Genomic DNA, 19,622 nt, shown 5'->3' with positions numbered 1-19,622 from the left:
TGAGCGGAGGATTAAACCGCCGCGGTCTCAGACAAACAGCGAGTTACTTTTACTTTAAAATACCATCTATCTGAGTCTGTGCGTGTCCATTTTCTACGTTGTAGTGTTGTATATGTTTATCCTTAAACATATAATAAATCCGTGATGAACAGACGCCATGTTTGTTAGGCTAACGGGATGATTAGATTTCCTTGCGGAGGTTTATCTTCACCTCATCAGAGATGTTACCAGTTTTTGAGGGATGTGTCGTTCGGGAATCAGGAGACGGGAAGAGCCGATTCCCCTCGGGGAGAAGAACCGACTCTACTCAGGATGAGCTGACTTTTTAGCCGCTCAGGCTGCTCCGCTGTACAGAGTCCAGACTTTATTTTGATGGACACGCTATGAGGCCATTCACATGCAGGACAGACTAGGAAGAGTGCAGACGCCCTGAGTCTGCGGGTGCAGCTGTACAGACCAGGGACACACCACAGACAGTATAAAGATGGACAACGGAGCACTTATTCAACTGTGAGGCCAAAGCAAGTAGAGCTCCCCCTGGTGTCTGGCTGCAGTATAGGTCACAATCTCCACCCCTTCCATATTAGTGGATGTGTCTAGGACCAAACTAAAACACTAAAACGCACGTCAATTTTTTTTTTTTTTTTTTTTTTTTTCAAGGATGGATTGTCATTTTAGGTAGTTAATATTTCCTTTCAGCGGTAGCATCTGGTATTTCCAAATGCCAACCAATGCCTTTATGCCGAGGGTCATAATTTTAAGACTTTGGCCTTTATTTATTTGATTTGTTTGCTGGAGTTGCTGTGTCTATGTTGAGTTGTTCATTTAAAATTTGATTAAATAAAACTTTTCCTGTAACAGTGAGTTACAAAATTGCAAAATTAGGCTAAAATAGGAAGCTCTGAGGAGCAATTTGAGAGTCTTAAGAGCTCTTCTGAGGGAGCCGAGCCAAAAGGGACGACTCTTTGAAAAGAGTGGACTTCCCATTATTACTTTGAACGTGATAGAAACAGAAACTCTCTTCCATAACCAACGGGAGCCAAAACCCAAAGTGAGCTGCTTGCAGAAAAGCTCGGGTAAGCTATGTTTTCCTCAGAAGTATGCCATTGTGCTGGAACTCTAGAAGTTTGTGGGCGGTGTATAATGTTTGTAATAATGGCCTAGGACACATTTGAATTGTTTAATTGAGACAAACTCCTTTTGTAATTCAGGTTGCTCAACATTGACAAATTAAAGGGAAACATGGCTTTTCCTCAAGTGTTGAGCTGTCCTGCTGTTCCACTTTCCAATGGTCTGCAGATTCCAATACTTGGATTAGGTAAACCTTTTGGTAACCGTAAAATACAGTAGCTGCTTGTTCAAAGAAACACACACGGTATAAAATTTTATATTGTAAAATGTCAATTGCTTTTAAAATGTATTTATTAGAAGTGCTGTGATAACTTTTCCTTGTGTGAATCATTGAATGTTACTTTGTATTTCTTTCTTCCTCTTTTCCTAACAATGTTCTGATATCTATTGTTGTATTATCACAATACAGTCCCAAGAAGAGGGGAAAAAAGTTTTCACTCAGTTAACAGTCATTTCAACTGCATTTTCTTTTACCATTACTTAATTTAGAGATCCAAGATTGTTTATTGTCAAATACTGACCATGTAGCATCATTACCAGTACTGAAGCTCTTGGCACAGGGGCCCACTTGACCTCACAGAAAGCAAAATACTATAAATAAAATAAAATAGAATAAAAAAGGATGAAAAGATAAAAGAGACACATGGCAAAATGAGATAAATATATGTATAGATAGGTTGAAATAAAGAGAGAATAAAGTGAAATTGTAAACGCGTGTGTGGCAGTTCAGCAGCCTGATGGCTTGTGGGTAAAAACCTCAACCTGCTGCTGTGTGAAAAACCCCCAATTTCTGTTTCCTGTCTACGTCAGGCACATCGTATCATGGCGGATACTCCCATGATGGCGTTGTGTACGCCCTCACTGAATGCGGAATACGCCACATTGACACAGCAAAGCGTTACGGCTGTGAGGAGATGCTGGGTAAAGCCATCAAAGAAAGTGGGCTACCCCGAAGTGATCTGTGGATCACCAATAAGCTGTGGCCCGGGGACTACGGATACAGAGCTGCAAAAAAGGCCTGCCTCGACTCCTGCGCAGAGATGGGGCTGGAATATTTCGGTATGACATGCGATTGATAAAAACCATCATAGAATTTTGCAGTGGAACAAATCTACCTTTTTTTTTGTTGTTGCCTTCCTTTCTTTTGGTAAATCATCTCCTGCTCCCTTGTTTCAGATCTGTACCTGATGCACTGGCCAGAGTCTTTAAGACCTGGTCGTTCCAACAGGGAGATGAGAGCCGAGACCTGGAGAGCTTTGGAGGAACTTTATAACGAAGGTAATTGTTGTTGTAAAACAAAACGTGGTATAGGATTTAGTTAGAGACAAGAAAGTAGCCCCTAGCATGTCAACAGGTTGACAGATCATCTTTTGATGATAAAACATTGAATGGATCCTTTACTAATTATTTTTTACTCCCTCTCTCGGCTAAAAATGATGGACTTACATGAGTGCCTACAGTAAATATCAGATAATAAAAGACTGGGGTATTTAGAGCAAAGATGTCTCTGTTTGTAACTATAGGGGTTTGCCGTGCTATTGGGGTGAGCAACTTTCTGGTCCACCACCTGGACCAGCTGAAGGAAGACTGTAGTGTGGTGCCACATGTTAACCAGGTGGGTTTATTTATTTTCAGAAAGCCCTCGGTTTCGATTGTTGATTAAGCTCGAAACCAAATTGTGGGCCAAAATGTTAACTCGTTAACTAACCAAAAGAGATTATTCATTATGCATGTGGCAGCAAAGGCTATCTATTTTATTTGTTTCCTTATTTATTTTTTGTACGTACTTACCAATATCAGTTGTGTTCAGCCACAAGAAATACTTCCTCTCTTTCAGCAAAGTTGGTTGGAACCCTGTCATCCTATGGCACACATGTAAAACTCAAGGCCAATTCAGCAGCATTCAAATACAGCAAGCGTTTTTTCCCCTGTGGCAGATGTTTAAGTCTTAAATGGTTAAACTATATCTTTAATCATAAAACAGATAAATTATAGATCTCAGGAGTGATGCACTTGAGTGTAAATGGCTTTACTTGTACAAAACACTACAGTGCTGTTGTGATGCATTTGATAAGTCTGATCAGGTACAACGTCCAGTAATAAGGATATCATGTAAAATTAAAAATTTCACTTTTTTCATATGTGGTTGCTGTACTTTTGAAACCTCCTTAACACCAAGTTCATGTCATTCAGATGTGATTTATACACGTACACATTAAATTGGACCCACCCCACTGCACAGTAGTTGAACTGTCATCAGGTAGGTATGTAAATCAACTCATCAGTGTCATGGTTGCCTTTGCAACCGCTCATTGTATCGGTGGAGTAGAGCATCTTCTGCTCCGTCAGTCCATACGTGACCTGATAAAAGCTCCAACCAGGAGCACTAAACACTGCTTTAGGTTATTCTATGAGATTCTGACGCATAGACGTCGTAACGCTGTACCAGTTAGCAGACAACAGGCTAATTGATTAGCCTACTGCTCCACAGTAGCACCCACGTCATGCAAACGTTCCTCTGTTATTGATCACATTATTTACACATGCAGAAACAGCAGCTGAATAAAAAAAATGCCGACTCCAAATATTTTGGGCCATATTTGTCGCATATATGTATATAAATATATATATAAATCAAACCAGTCATTCAGATGCCTTCGCTGATTCGACCCGTCAGGTGGAGTACCATCCTTTCCAGCAACCCTATCACCTCATAGAATACTGTCGCCAGGAGGGGATTGTGTTTGAAGGCTACAGTCCGTTGGCCAAGGGTCAAGTCCTCAGCAATCCCACGGTTTGCCGGATAGCAGAAAAGCACAAACGCACACCAGCTCAGATCTGCATCCGCTGGAGTGTTCAGGTGACGTACAGTAAATGAAAATACACAGGTCAGTTTTTAGACACTTTTACGGTGTTATTAATTCTTACGTTCTCTACTTAGAACGGAGTCGTTACAATTCCAAAGTCCACCAAAAAGGAGCGCGTCTTGGAAAACTGCCGGGTGAGTTGTGAAGTGACTTAAAGCTGCTTTGAGGAATGATCATTTATAACTTGTAGCCATTACAACAAAACTCCTCTTCACCTCGTTAGGTGTTTGAGTTCGAGCTGGACAAGGAAGACATAGACAGTATAAAGAAGCTGCACGATGGGAGACACGTGTCTTGGGATCCAACAAACGTGGAGTAACACAAGGCGTTTGCAGAAATAAAAATCGCCATTTGAGCTTTATAGGTACTGGTTAATTCACTTTCTTCCTCTGGAGAGAGACACATTTGCCATTTCAACACTTACCTGCAGCTGCCCCCCAACCTCTACACGTCTGCAAGGGTCAGCCTCATCATCTAAGAACAGTAAGACCATCATGTGAAAACACTACGATATGGGGAGTATGAGAGTATGCAGTAAGTTGGTTAGTGTACTTACTCTTGTTATCACATCTCCGAGCCAGGGCTGAAGACTTTAAAGCACCACAGTGGGAAGAGTCTGGTGCTCGAGTGCTTCCTGTGGATTCACACAAATGAAAAACAGGCCATGGTACACAGGTCTCACCCTCGAGGTAAGACAGGGCTCGAACAACAACTCAAGGCGCAACTGGCGCCAAGTTAACTAAGTCAGTTCAAGAGGATTTGTCTTGTTCAGTCTTGGTTGTGTTTTGCTGGCAGCCTTTCATCATTTGGCTTCCTTTGGTGTTTCTTCTTCTGCGCACACCAGTTGCAAACAAACTCCAACCAGCAGAAAGATAACTGGGCAGCAGGGTCATCTTGTTACAAACTGACCCTCAGTCTTTTCCCTATCATGCTAATATGGAAGAGGTTTGTCAGGTCCAATCTATCAGGTTCAGTTCGTTGAAAGGGCTACTCTTTGGAAATGCTCTCTGCAGTTTAATTCATCTTTCTAGATTTCTTCCTTAAAAAGTCAACCTGTATTTCTAGTCATTTACAGAAATGCTCATGCAATTCTTAATTTAACTGAATTAACTTGTGTTTCTCAAGTTTTAAAGAACAACTGTTGACCTGAAGCAAAAATCTGATCTGATCTCTGTGGGAATGGGTGCCAATAAAAACTTAATACAAAGAACTGATAACTGGGTGCAGCTGGACAACACTGATACCATCTGTCATCTTTACTCAATTGTTGGCTTAATTAGATCAACCAAAGGGTTTTGGCCAACTAGTCCCTGCAGTTACACATCCCACCAAAATAATAAGGCACAAGGATGAAGCTTACATGGGAAGAATGATAAAGTGCTTTCTGAAGATTTGCAACTCCACAGATGCAAAGTGAGTTTTATCTATGGGGGAAGGTATGTAACAGTAGCAAACCCTCAAAACTTCCCCAAAGAGGATGGAAACAAGACAGAAAACATCAGAGACATTTCAGGTGCCTCCCACCTCAATTCATGTATCTGTAAAACTAAAGCAGTTCTGGAAAGAGGAGCGAGTCAGTCCCACCATAGTGATGTCACAGTCATTTAAAACTTGTATTTTTGTTTTGTTTCATGTTTTTTAAATTATGCAGAAAAAAAAAAATTAAGAAATAAAGAGGTGGTCAATGGTTTTTGCACAGTACCGAAATGTTCATGTGGTAAAAATGTACAGTTTAAATAAAGCCTGTAATCAAACCCACACGAGAACTTCATTGTTGGACGTCTGGAAATAAATGCTCAACAAAGTTGCTCTTGAACCCTGTTAAAAAATAAATAAAAAATGACAAAGACATTCAGAGTTAGCAATATCATTTAATCTTCCCCCCTCAGCTTAGAATCACTGTTGTACATAAGTTACATTTTGTTTTCTCAATTTCACAGGTTCTTTTTTTTTCCTCTCTTCAAACTTCCAGTTTGACCTCCCTCTTGTATCAAACAAAAAAAAAAAAGCAGATTGTATTATACAAAAATGCGAACCAATTTTCACACAGTGAATTCTCTTACAAAGTCATAAAATGGCGTAATAATGGCTACATCCACATTGGAGGAAGATAATTCTAGACATTCCTTAATGGAGTATAATATACATATAAAACTTTTTTTCTTGCTGAAATCAAACCTGTACCTTAATTTAAGAGATATTTTACAAGGGAGTAATCATATAAAAAAGCCATTTGCGAATTTCCCCAGAAAGTCCAGGAATAAAATGTGAGCCTCAAACAGCAGTAACAGAGTTCAGTGGTCAAGGGCGGGAGTAGAGGGGTTAACTGGTTACTTAAATCAGGGGCGTAGGTAGCAGTTCCACTCAAACAAAACACACAGGAAATTGAAATGAAAATCTTTGCTATTTACTATTATCATAAACCACTCCATACATTGTTGTATGTCAGTTCTGCTAAGCTAAAGGTGTTTTAGGCTCATTCAGACCAGCAGTGACCTATTAGGAAGAAATCAGCTCCGTGGTAGTTTTGGTTAACTTGCATTTAGAAATGTGAGAAACGACAAACTCTATAAAACAGGACGTTACCAGTTCATGGCTAAACCCCATTCCTTCTTTTTAACGAGTTTCTCAGCGAGTACGCCAGCTTCTTGCAAAGCAACAAATGTGGGCATTTTACTTGAATAAAGCTGCTGACTGCAACAGGTCAAGCGATGTGTTAAAGATTTGCGAGTCGGTAAATTCACCAATAATGGAAAGAAAGGGGGGAAAGGAAAACTTCAAACCCAGAGAGATCAAAAACATCCCCATTAGCAACAATACAAATATAAATCTTACTTCAAATCTGGTTTAAGTTGCTTATTTTGTTGTTGCTGTTTCATCTGATTTTTTTTTTGTTTTTTTTTATAATGGCGGCGGGGGGGGGGGGGGGGGGGGGGTCTGCTAGGGTCCTCCACATTAGATCACTTCAGAGTTACTTACAATTTGTGAGATCACCTCATGCTCCTAGAACGGAAAATGTTAAGGAGCTTCTTAAGAGGATTTAAGGCCAACTCTTTCATCAGAGACTTCTGCTAATTCTCACGGGGGAGACACTGGGCAAGAGCCCCCAACATGTTTCTAATAACCTCAACACTATCACCCGGTACGGCACACTTCAAGGGGAGGGTGTAAAAAAAAAAAAAAAAAAACAAGATGAAAAAAAAAACCTCAGGGTACATTTTCTACAATACAATCTAGCACACACAAAACATCTCCATAAATTTTCCAAAGATACAGATTTTGTCTTCTTCGGAAGCATAGTCTATAAAGAACATCTTTGTTTGAACACAAAAGATTAAGTGAACACACATCAATGCACACAGAAGTCCTTCGTCTGGGAAAGGATAAAGTCTGTGTTGGCAACCAGTGGACAGAAAACAATAAAAAAAAAACAAAAAAAAACATTTTGCTGATTCTAAGTAGAGATCATTTAATATAAATGCTGAGCGAGTAGAATAAGAGGTGGCACGTTAATAGTGCTTTAGTATATTAATGTATGTATACATACTCATATGTATAAGTGAGCGGTGTACCTAAACAATAAATGTAGCAAGGAGCAGCCAGAGGCTTTAAGTGTGGTATGGAGAAAGGAAAAAAAAAAAAAAAGAAAGAAAGAAAAAGGAAAACCCAAAACATTCACTTATCATGGCGCGGACAAATTGGAAGATGTCCATCAAACAATCCAAATGAGGATGCGAGACACAAAAAGAAAACATTTGTGCCTTAACCTATCAGTTGTTACAGATCTGTTAAACTGTCAGTTTCTCGGTTTCCCTCGTCGGACCGTAATGAAGGCTCATCGTTAAGCAACTTGACCCAGAGCTCCTCCATCCTTCAACCGTTCAAACACAAGGACTCACTTGCTCTCAGCAGAGCTGTAAACCTGTAGCCAATCATGCTAACTGTTTACAGAAGGCAAAAAGCTCCAAGTCGAGCATCAGCAGTAAACAATTTATATGATGGAGAAAGAGCAATAACAGTATTAATGATGGTGATGATGACAGCGAGTTATGAACAAAAGAACGCAAACTGAGCGTAATGGCGTTTTGTCGACGAAGCCTTAAATACAATCCGCATCGTAAAATTAACTCAAAAATAATTTAAGGACAGCCGTTTCTGAAAGTTTTTTGTTTTATTCCTCAGTAACTAACACTGCTGCTTTCAGCTGTAAACAAGTGTACTGTGCAGCCAAAAACGCTACCCCAGCAACCTTTCTACTACAAACGTCAAGTCTGGTTTTCAAAGCATTTCGTGACAGAGAGGAGGGCACGTCTTCCACCAAGCTCCGCGGAGCCTCCACAAGGCAAACCTCACCGCCCAAAATCGTAACAATGTAAAGCATGAAAGAAATTAAAACAAATTAAACAAAAAAAGACACAAGGGAAGGCAACTTCATAGAAGTTAGGAGAACAAATGACAAGATAATCCCAATGGGGAGGCCTTTTGTGTGGCCAGATGAGAAGCTCTGAGGAGGGAAATCCTTCTTTGACCTCGTGTTTACGAACTTAGCTCGTGCTCAAGTCACCTGACTCCTGAAGCAGAAGGATGTAGCACAGGCGAAAAGGCATCGCAACCGAACCACACAGGGTCACACCACAACCAAGAGAAGCACGCAGTAGATTCCCTTATAGAAAACATGGAAAGCTTGTTATCAAAAAGACTTGTTGCAATCTTTAAAACAGAATGCTCCAATTAAATATATAATATACTGCTTTCAAGTATGAAACAGACATATGATGTGTTCAGAAAATGTAATAATAAACTTATACTTCTCGTGGCAGGCGAGGATGTGCACGCGGGTGCAACACTTCATTTCTAGAACACCTCGTGTGTCCATTTTGGTTGAACACATGTGGATTGTTGTACAGCTTTTCCCTCCTCAGACATCTAGATCTGGGCAACCTCTTTTTACGATTTTGGGGGTGAGAACCAAGCGACATGCGTCTCGCCGTGTCCTACAATCATCTACAGGACTGCAAGAAGTTCTTCAGGGTGTGTGTGCTAGTGCTGGTTAACCTGCTCCTCTGTGTCTAACCGTTAATAGACATGTATGCTTAGAAAATGAAACCCAGAATCTTACACGTGGAGGATCGAATACTTGCCTATCCTTTTGTGTTCGTTGAGAACGGAGTAAGTATATCCTTTTGTAAATAAAGTTCTAACATTGTCAACATCACCACCATTTTCTCTTCCTGATATATCTATTGTGAGCCTTGTTAATCTAATCCCAGTACAAAATAAAAATAACAACACACACAAGAAATGTTATCATATTCCCTGGTTTCCAGGCAAGGAAAGTCATTAAAAAAGCTCATTCACAGAACAAAAAGAAAGAAAATTCATCACGGCAGATACTGCTCATCTTCTAAATAGAATGGGTGTATGTGTGCCTGTGCATGCTTTTCAACTGAGCATCTTATGTGTGTTTGTTTGTGTGTGTGCGTGTGTGTTTGTGTGTGTGTGTGTGCGCACATGTGTGTACTTTCTAAGAGCAGGAATGGACAACGCCATTCTTCTGCATCTCTGAACCGGCGGCACCTGGATCAGAACACAGGCTCAATGCAGACGTCTTATTCGTCAGTGACAGCATGGACCCGCCCACTGCACTTTCTTGCAGACTGCTGGAGCCGTTTGACACCTCGCTGAATTGGACACAGAAAAAAAAAAAAAAAAAGACCAAATGAGAAGAAGAAATCACGGGAAAAGGTGAGGCTAATAAAGCAGAAAGTAGGCAGTACATAATCACCCAAGAGCCAGAGAGATCTCTTCCAGCTGAGCCTTGTGCTCCGGCTGTCCATTCTCTGCAGGTTTCATCTTGTACTGCTGAACATCATGGGCTACTTGGTTTTCCTGGTTGGAAAATTGACAAAACATGTTTAGTTGTTGGACCTATTCATCCTAAGGTTTTTTTTTAAACACACATGGTTAAACTACTGCAGCTCTTATTAGACTGAGGAATTGATGCTCAACATGTACCAAAGCCATCTCTCGGGTCCTCTTGCCAATCTCTCTCTCCACTTGGTCGAGCTCTAGAGTTAGCTGCTCACTGGAGACAGCTGTTGCACCTCCTCCCCCTGCTGGCCATTTTGGCTGTTGCGGGTTCACGGCCGCCTGGCCCTGGCTGGACTGCACGGACTGACCAGCCATCGTACTGGCTTCCCTCTGCAGGAGTAAAGGGTTACTGGCAGCCTGTAATGTTGGGACAGGAAGTCAAGAGATGAGTCACCAGTAAATCAAAACAGCTACACATAATATGGGAAGTATGTTTTTGAGATTAGATTCATATTGGTAGTATTCTTTAAGATTACTATATATATATATTTTTTTTTTTTTGTGGATATTCAGGGAAATGTGACAAAGACTAAAATCAATTGCTGTACTTTTGAGACCAGGTGTAGATAAGTAGGTTTAGGTTTTTTAAATTAAGATACACACCTCCATGGTATGCATCTGAGTCTGTTGAGTGATCTGCTGGTTGACCTGCTGCAGCTCAATCTTTAACTGCTCTCTGTCTGGAGCTGCCATAGGTAGACTGTGAGGAGAGAACACATTTAGAGCTGCTTTCACACATTTCCAGGTCACAAATCTAACCTTTCCTAAAAGCATGCTTAGCATTAGCACTGTATGAGTATTAAAAAACATGGCAAAGACAAACAAACACAGGTCTTACCGCTCACTGAAGTGTCCCTGAGAGGAGGCGGCAGTCTGGTGGGAGGGATATGAAGCTCCACCCCATCCTCCATGGTTTCCATATGTGTATTCTGATGTGAGCAAGGTGGAAAATAGAAATACGATCATGACTAAGTGTTATATTTAAACAACACAATTACGTAAATTGAAAATCACTTCAAAAAAGAGGGAAAAGTATTTCAAGTACCAATTAACTGAAACATTAAGGAATTATCAATAAGTTGCTGTGCACTTATTTTTTTTTTTTAATACCTGGCAAGGCCATGTGTTTAGAACTTGCGTTCTGGGGTGTGGCGGCCATAGCCTGCACAGGGCCAGTGGTCTGGTAGCCCGTCTTTGAGGTGCGGGAGATGGCACCAAAGCGAGATACAGTGGGCTGGGGACCAAACGGTATTATAGGGTCGTCATCCTTTACTTCTGCACCTCTACGAGGAGCCTCCAATGATGGTTCCCTCAGACCTTTAGCCTCCACATTCTGACAAAAGGATTGGAAATAACCAACAGGCAAGAGTTAATTATATGAAAGCATCTAACAAAGAGTCATCGAGCAAATATTTTTTCACACTTTTAACAAACTTTATTTGCAAATACAACAATGCAAGTATGAACAAAAAGGACACTTCACAGTGCTGGTTGATTCAACATTGTAAAACATGACATGGCAAAATAGCATGATAGATTGTCTTGAATATGATTACATGAATTACTCAGTCCATTACTGTACGCTGTTACACCCCATCTAGTTTACACATCAACAGTGAATCATTCATCCAATAACTTATCGGTTTTCCCACCCCTAGTGTTAACACAGGAAATACCAAACACATTTCTTACCATCATCTCCATTGCACCAGGAACCATAACGTCTTTGGGTTTGGCGTCCTTTGTGCCAATGTATGAGCCAATAGTATCACAGGACCAGGGAGAGTATTGCCCTGTATAGTCAGGCTCTCTGCATTTCTGCATCTTGGAGCTCTCCTCACCGTACTGGAGACACAGAACATGCAGTCATGAACACTTAGAAGCAGCACTGCACATGCCTTCAATCAACACATTTTTCCTTCTGCACCAACACAACAAGCTTTGAATACTGAAATGATTTGTGTTAAATGTTCATTTAATGTGCGTGCGGAATGTGTCATATGAAATTCACTTAGTTCTGACCTCGGGAGGGTAGTCGCTGCTGCTGAAGTTATGCGAAAGAGTGGGCGATGCAGCGAAGGGTGGAGGGGAGATGACCTTCCTCTCCTCCAGCTGGGACAGCAGCTCCTGCCGACGTCTGTGCAGGTAGTCCAGGCTTGGCTGGGAACTACCATATGCTGGACCCTAAGACAAACGCATACAAAGAATTATTGAACTGTCTTGAGTTTTTTATTATTTTTTTTTAATCAAAGGGAATAAATTAAAAGTCTCCATACAGACTCACCCTGACATAAGTCCTCATGGGTTGAGGCTGGGCACCTGGTGGATAGTAAGCATCTGGTGGGTATCTGTCCCGGCCGCTGGGATCCTGGTGGTACATTGAGTTAGCCGGTCCCGCTGTGGGTGGGGGAACATCCCCAGGAGCTGGACTCATTCTGACCAGGCTCTCCCTCTGAGACGTGTATTGTTGAGGAGGTGGTGGGCCAGTGTAGGCCCCGTGGCGACCCCTGTCATAATGAGGAGGATGAGGATAGGAGAAGGGTGCGCCAGAGTGAGGGGCCTGGTATTGACGCTCTGGATGGCCATAGCTGGGGTATGGATCCGGGTAAGGGGGTCCTGACTCATTGGGGGGAGGAGGGTTACGCATGTAATCCCGAGGAACATACTGTGGTGGTTGTTGGTATGGGTACCCTGAGAAATGAACCAAAAGTATTATTACAATCACATTTTTCAATAAAGAATAAAGTAAAATTCCACCCCTGCCCCTAAATCAGTCTTACATACACAGGCATAAGCATTCATTTATTTATTTTCTTGGTCCTTACCTGGAGGATACTGTGACTCATACTGCGAGGCAGGTGGTGGGCGGGTGTCATAGCACATATCAGGGATTTGAGGGTGAGAGTACACTGGTGAACCTCTGGGTACCACAGGCATGTGCTTCACACCAGAGAGGTGATCTCCCGGCATCCTTGGGTGGGTCATGGCATGAGGTGGCAACGGCATACCAGGTTTGGGCACAGAGTCCATGCTAAGGAAACATTAGCAGCATTAAACAAACTGTATCTTAGGTGACTTCACTGAATCAAAGAAGAAAGCCAGAACGATCATCCAGTCACTAGATGACAACTGCATTCATTTTCTCCGACACGCTATACTCACACATCAGGTGGTGATCCTGGGGCACTGGAAGTCGCTCCATCCAGCTTCATGGGTTTGCGCAACAGTTCATATGAGTCTGTGCCCCGGGCAATGAGTTGGGGCAAAGAAGGTGCACCACTCCCATTGGTTAGGGGTGAAGGCTTCCGGGTCACTGCTACATCAAGAGAAAGGCCCTCATCTGGCAAGAGCCCTACAGAGCCAGGTGGACGAGCTGCCAGGCGTTTATTCATCTTACGATACCTGACAAAAATATTACACTTTACAAACTGCCCTCTAACACAATGTGATGTGACTGAATGAAGGTGAGAAGGAACTGCAATATTTAACGTTAAAATAGGAACAGAGGGGTTTTTTTTCTTTGTTATACTCACTTCTCCAGCTCTTCCTGAGAGTGAGCAAAGGTGCAGCTGGCTCCACGAGGACAGCCGCCCTTCTGCTTCATGTCACGGCACATGTATGTCTTGTACTTGCTGTGCTGAGGAGGCTAAAGAGAGACAGAAAACTTAACTTTTGTGTATGATAAAAAGGCAATGTAATTAAATAAACGGCTGACACTGTGTGATGAACGCTTATACATTGGTATGTCAAATATTAGAGGGAAAAGTTAACATTAATGGTTTAAGTCCTTTGACAGGCCACCATGGTCCATCACAACATATTTTTAAATGTCTCTGGACCATTACTGGAGGCATCAGCAACCTTTCACGTTCCCAGGTCTTTCTGTAGTCAAACAGAAAACACTCACCTGTTGAGGATCAGCTCCTTTCTTGCTATGATTCTGGATGAAGTCCACCAGGCCATGTACCACTGTTTTTACTGCTACCAACCCCTTCTCAAGCTGCTCCCATGTAGGAGGTGGCGCATCTAGGGAAACACATTGACATATGAGAAAATATTATTTTAATCACCATTTAAATTGAATACACATGATTTTGCCTCAGGTGTAAGGCATATATGGGGTCGCGTCACATAACTGACAGCATCAACAAAGTCCACAAGAGACTCCCTTGAGTATAAATATTTTTGCCTTATGTCCAATTTAAGGGTTCTCTGTGTGATTCAGAAAGCATATAATAGGAGGGCAAAAACACAGATATATTTTTCAAGGGTCAATCTGGAAGGTAATAATCAGTCTCTATCCCAGCATTGCTCCATGTCAAATTATTGAGCAAGACAAACTGAGATAAAAGCAAAGAAGGGATATCTACATGTGACAGCATATAATTGACTTGTTACATCACTTCCAAACCAAGGTTGACTTGTCACTTACCGGGACTGGGATCAATGTTGGCCAATAGTTCCAGGTGCGGACGCAGCCTGTTAAGGTTGGCTGGGTCACCAGTCCTTTGCAGCGCAATCGTCAGCTCTTGGACACTCTGAGCAAAAGATGCTGGTGTCTGCAGCTGTAGAACAAACACAAACAACTAGGTGTAAATTCTTTGGTAGTTTCATGGCACATGAGCACTGAATGTCAAAACATACTTTAATATAAAGAGCTACATGGAACATGCAGCAGGACAGAAGTGGTTGCGTGTACATTGTATTATTTCTGTTACTCACCTTATCTATGATCGATTGCATGTGTGACTTATGAGACTGATCTCCATACAACAGAGAAGACCACTGGTCAGGTGCAATACGCAATCCACCCTCCATGGCAATCTGAACAATCTGGGAGTCATGCTCACGTCGCAGAGCCTCGTACGTACGGAACTCTTCTTTCAGCTGCATCAGGGATGAATCTTCATCACGTTTGGTAACCTAGACCACAGCAAAAGGAGTTAGTTAATATTTTTCCTGCATTCAGACTTTTAAATATTTATATATATATTTATTAAGTTTTTACATTCATCACTGAACCCACAATAAAGATACATTTCTTTATGACGTTCTGATGTTTGCACTAATGATGAGTCACTAGGCCCCACTGTAGAGTGGCACAACATGACTAATAATATTTATTACAAATGTCAGAACCATTTATAACATTTCTTCTGGCTTTAAGCCACAGACATACCTTGAAGCAGGAGGCCCTGTAGAGGAGTTGTACCACATGGCCTATGCTAGTTTTAGAGGCCTGTGGGAAGCGTGGCTCGAGCCTCTGGACTACAAAGAGAACCAACACTTTTCTGGACAGTGCAGACCCATCCTCTAGAGCCAGAAGGACCAACTTCAGAGCTTCTTCCTGCATTGCTGGGGGAGGAAAAACACAAACTGTGAGTAATGGTTGTTAAAAGAGACACAAACAACAACAACAAAAAAAAAAAGAATTGCACCCATTGAGATTTTACTTGGCAGGAAATGGAAAACTACCTGGACCAAGAAACTGACATCCTCGTGCACGAACTGCAGCCCACAGATTGGATGAGAGCTGCTGTGGATTCTGGTGCTGCAAGATGAGTTCAGTGACAGTCCGCTCACCCAGAGAGCGGGCAGCTCTCATGGCTCTGACACGTCCCTCTTCCTCCACCAGCTGGCAGTGGACCAGCGTTACCAGTTTCCTCTGCATAGGTCGACTCAGCATGCTCTGGGCCGTGCTGCTCAGACCCACACCTGGTAGGAAGTCAGAGGGGGAAAATTACTACATACCACTGTAACATGTTTATATCAATGTAGGGAAACGGTTTATTTGGACTGGCTACAAAATAAATCCCACATATTTATAAATGTTGCTCATTAAGTCAAAATGTTGGCATTCTAAAACAAGTTGGGGCTGAGAGTTTGAAATTAAAGTAAATTTAACTTGTAAACATGCAAAAACAAAACATTTTCAGTAAATGAGATATTGTGTTAACTTTTGCATAAACACCATTATTCTTTAAAGGCTCTTTGGTATCTAATATCTTGTATTCATCCCTGACATTATGATGCTGCAAGTGGCTTGAGTACCATTATAGTATAATACTTATAGTATCATACTGAACAATACTTGTAGTGTGTTGCTTGCAACACCTGCAGTGTGTTATTTATGATGGAGTGAGGGACATGTTAAACTAGTTTACAAGAACAGTTTAAGTAACAAGCAAGTTATGTCACATTCACAACATTATCAGAGGAAGATGGCTCCACCTTTATGAGCGACACCATGTTAGCGATTTCCATAGGGGACCAACATTTAAATAACTCGTCATGCTTGATACTTTTTTCCACATTACTTGTTGATATCGAGGGATGACTTTTAAAGTCAACAGATCAAATAGAACTGGCATGAATTTGTGGATGTACCTCGGGTGTTGCTGAGGGGTTTGAGGTACAGGGCCAGCTCCTCCACACACTGCCTGGCCTCCTCATAATGTTGCGAGTCCTCTGGACTGGTTATCAAGGCAACTGGCTGAGCCTTAGGAACCTGCAGCAGAACACAGAGGATGGAAATTTGAGACCACTAAAAAGAGCTGAAACCTCTCAGCAGTTCTATCTCCACAAAGACACACTGGGTTTAGAATGAAGATGCGACCATTTAGTTTTGATTGAGCTATTTAGCTTTCCTTGGACTCCGACTACATTATATCAATGGCAGGATACTTTATATTAACAATTAAGAGAATTAATGCGATGTATTATAGAGTTAAGAGTCTCTGTATTTATTTGATTATTTGATTTATTTGTTGAACTATATCCATCATGTTTGGCAAGAGTGTTCTGACAATAGACTTGGCAGAAGACTGATTTAACAAACAACATGGACATCAAAACATGATGGTACTTGTTTTTATATGGCATTTTAGATGCTGCACGAACAGGAGAAACTCCAGCATGTAGGGTGAACAGAGGAAGTATGAGTGCAGCAAAAAATAAATAAATACAGGAAAACTCAGGTTTGTAGATATTTCGTATTTGAATCAGATGATCAGGGACAACTTGGAGACCAAAGTGCGCAAGGCCATTCTGAATGAAATAAGTAAACTTCAAACTTAACCAAGCACCTGATGGCCAAGGCATCCTGATCTATGCTGGCATGGGACATTCTGATCTAATACAGTTTTGTGAAATTCCGCAAATTTCTCATCACAGACTACAGGCTGTCTGTTTTGTTTGTACATTGGAAACAGCCCTGGCTTTGTAAATTCTGGTTATTCAATTGTCAGACATTGCTCCCCATTAATCTGCTTTAGACTTTAAGTGTCATTTAGATTTCCATCAAAATTAAATTTCGGTGCAATGGCTCAGAGCACAGCAGGAATACCAAACAGAAATAGTATGTATAGGCATACGAACATAAATTTAAAAACTTTGTGTAAGCATAAATATATTGAATTTGTATAGCAGAGACACACAGGGCTTCGACTAAAAGGCAAGACATTACACCCTCGATTATATCACACACTCTGCAGGATTGTAGTAGGTACGTTAACGTTACCCATAATTGCAGTCTAAACTTGGAAACTTGGTCAACAGAGCCAATACACAATTAGTCGTGCCTCACCTTGTTGGTCAAACACTGGTGCTCAGTAAATCAACAGAATTAAAGTCACTGCTCACTGACTGAAACGTGACTCATAAAGGAATCCCCAAGAAACAATAGCACATGAAGAACACTCTAATAAACTTCATAATCAGCGATAACAAAAAAGACTCTTCTGTCAAGATAAAGATGGTACTTATAAAATATTGCACTTGTGAAACACATCGCCGTATGCTTAACAATAAATTACCATCAACAAACACTTTGTACATATAATGGGAACTGTAATTGCTGTAAGCTTCACTGACAATTCAAGACACACATACACAGACACATGTCTTACCTGGCCTCCAACCAGCTGCAGAAGGGCTGTGTTGACAGGAAGCTGCTCGATGTCTGTGCTGATGGCTGTCTGGTCGAAAGGACAGGCCTTACGGTGCAACTTGTTCAGGCACATCTTACAGACGGTATGCCCACAGCCCAAGCTGATGGGCCGACGAACAGTCTCCTCAAATGTCTGCGTGCAGATTGGGCACAGCAGGAACTCTGTCCATTGTGGTGCTTGGACTGGCATGGTTATATAGTGGGATGGGTGTGTATAAACGAATTTAAGCTTTAACACAGAGAAAAAATATAATAATTATATTTATATATATATATGAAAGATTCCACTGGAATCAAGAATTGATTTCTTCCGAACTCAATCGTTCTTAAACGTCCTCACACATTGTGGATTTTGGATCACATTGCGTGATAAATACTGTAAAAGAGAAAGAAAAAGTAAATTAAAATTATGCAAACATTTACTAATTTGAACAATTCTGCAAACAAGTCAGAGTGTACCTTTAAAATGTTTAAAGTCTAAATGTCTAAACTAAATACTAAAGTTGTCTAATTTCAAAAGAAGATCCAAATGGATAATATGGCTGTGTTGCCTGTTCCAGTGCATCTGAGGTTGAGAAATGTTTTGAAGGGAGTATGATGACAAAGTAGATTTCTAGTGGGTCTCTCATACTACATTAAAATGCGTCTTTCTCTACTCGCTGTTCACTCGCAACAGAACAATTTTAAACAAAATCCGAAGTGACACAGCACACATTTGTTAGACACAAATGAAACAAACGACAGAGACGGATCAAAACAACTGCTGTGTGGCCTACTTAGGAGAGCTGGTTACGACTATGACTATGGACAAAGGGTACAGAAAGGGGCTAATAGCCAAGTCGCTATGCGCTATCTAACTTGTTGTGAAGCTAGCGTTTACTCATCGAGTTGTTGTTGGGTAATTTTACGTCACAAACTGTATTTTTAAACGGGTCAGCAAATTCACTTTCCTGACTGTAATCGTCTCCATGTGTCGCTGTACATCCAATACTTACAGATCTTACTTATACGCTAGCTGGCTAATTGTATGTTAGCTTACTTTTAGCAACATAAGCTATGGGTGGCTAGCGAGCAAACGTCGTGCGATCAAAAAAGAAACCTATTCAACCAAACCCCGTCGTTGGTCGGCCTTTATAGTTAGGATTCTGAAATTATTCGCAGTTGTGAGATTATAACACTGCAAATAACATAAGTTATCACAACGATTATTGGTCAAGGAAATGGTAGCTAGCAGACGAACACAGACCAACCATTTCACTTGCAGTCAGATTATGTAACGCTAGCACCCGAAACTACCAAGCAACCCAACAGCGTTTAAATGTATTTACACAAACGAGACCCACTAAACTCGGCAGGATAGCCGAGTAATAATCAGAATTAAATCGGAGTAGCGGGTTGGTCATATTTTGAGAAGCTAACTAAGATGCTCTCCTCGTAAGAATAGGCACGGGAGGCTACAAGCTAATGAACAAACGGCGCTAGCACTTAGCCTGTTAGTTAGCTACCAACTAACCATCGCTATGCGTCATTAACGTGACTGAAACTATACACGCACCTTTTACTATTAGTTCCCCACATGGCAAATAGGCAGTTGTTGCAATTGGTACTCACTTATTCCAAAAGACTTGGAAGTTTTCCATCTTTCTTTAGGAAATTGTTGCGATATTTTCTTGCCATGTCGACTGTGCAGCTTAGCTGCTGCCGAGGTTTGGGGAGGGTGTCAACTCGACGGCAGACCCGCTAGCCGGTTACAGCTAGCTCGGCAAAGACGAGTGCGCGTGTGCGCGCGCATGTATACGCCAACG

At 41.4% G+C, this 19,622-nt stretch overlaps 2 protein-coding genes across 2 annotated transcripts; one reads left to right on the top strand and one right to left on the bottom strand.

The window, feature by feature from the left end:
- The first annotated feature begins 139 nt into the window (after positions 1–139).
- Positions 140–5,648, top strand: zgc:110366 (uncharacterized protein LOC550476 homolog). The gene is made up of 8 exons (XM_047588650.1): positions 140–1,076; positions 1,212–1,318; positions 1,942–2,190; positions 2,308–2,409; positions 2,655–2,746; positions 3,809–3,991; positions 4,073–4,132; positions 4,222–5,648. Exons 2-8 carry the CDS (start codon positions 1,243–1,245, stop codon positions 4,315–4,317), a joined length of 858 nt encoding a protein of 285 aa, XP_047444606.1. The 5' UTR covers positions 140–1,076; positions 1,212–1,242; the 3' UTR covers positions 4,318–5,648.
- Positions 5,649–5,849: 201 nt separating this feature from the next.
- On the bottom strand, positions 5,850–19,579 carry rc3h1b (ring finger and CCCH-type domains 1b). The gene is made up of 20 exons (XM_047588641.1): positions 19,429–19,579; positions 17,777–18,193; positions 16,257–16,377; positions 15,345–15,584; positions 15,049–15,224; positions 14,592–14,792; positions 14,302–14,434; positions 13,777–13,895; positions 13,403–13,515; positions 13,032–13,271; positions 12,695–12,900; positions 12,154–12,560; positions 11,892–12,053; positions 11,562–11,714; positions 10,980–11,202; positions 10,708–10,798; positions 10,473–10,569; positions 10,014–10,226; positions 9,784–9,887; positions 5,850–9,679 (listed from the first exon to the last, which is right to left on the bottom strand). Exons 2-20 carry the CDS (start codon positions 18,005–18,007, stop codon positions 9,523–9,525), a joined length of 3,387 nt encoding a protein of 1,128 aa, XP_047444597.1. The 5' UTR covers positions 18,008–18,193; positions 19,429–19,579; the 3' UTR covers positions 5,850–9,522.
- Positions 19,580–19,622: the final 43 nt, after the last annotated feature.

Source organism: Mugil cephalus, chromosome 7 (assembly GCF_022458985.1).
Source record: "Mugil cephalus isolate CIBA_MC_2020 chromosome 7, CIBA_Mcephalus_1.1, whole genome shotgun sequence".
Taxonomy (NCBI): domain Eukaryota; kingdom Metazoa; phylum Chordata; class Actinopteri; order Mugiliformes; family Mugilidae; genus Mugil; species Mugil cephalus.
The sequence above is the reverse complement of the archived record's forward strand: the minus strand, read 5'-3'. Positions and strand labels throughout refer to the sequence as shown.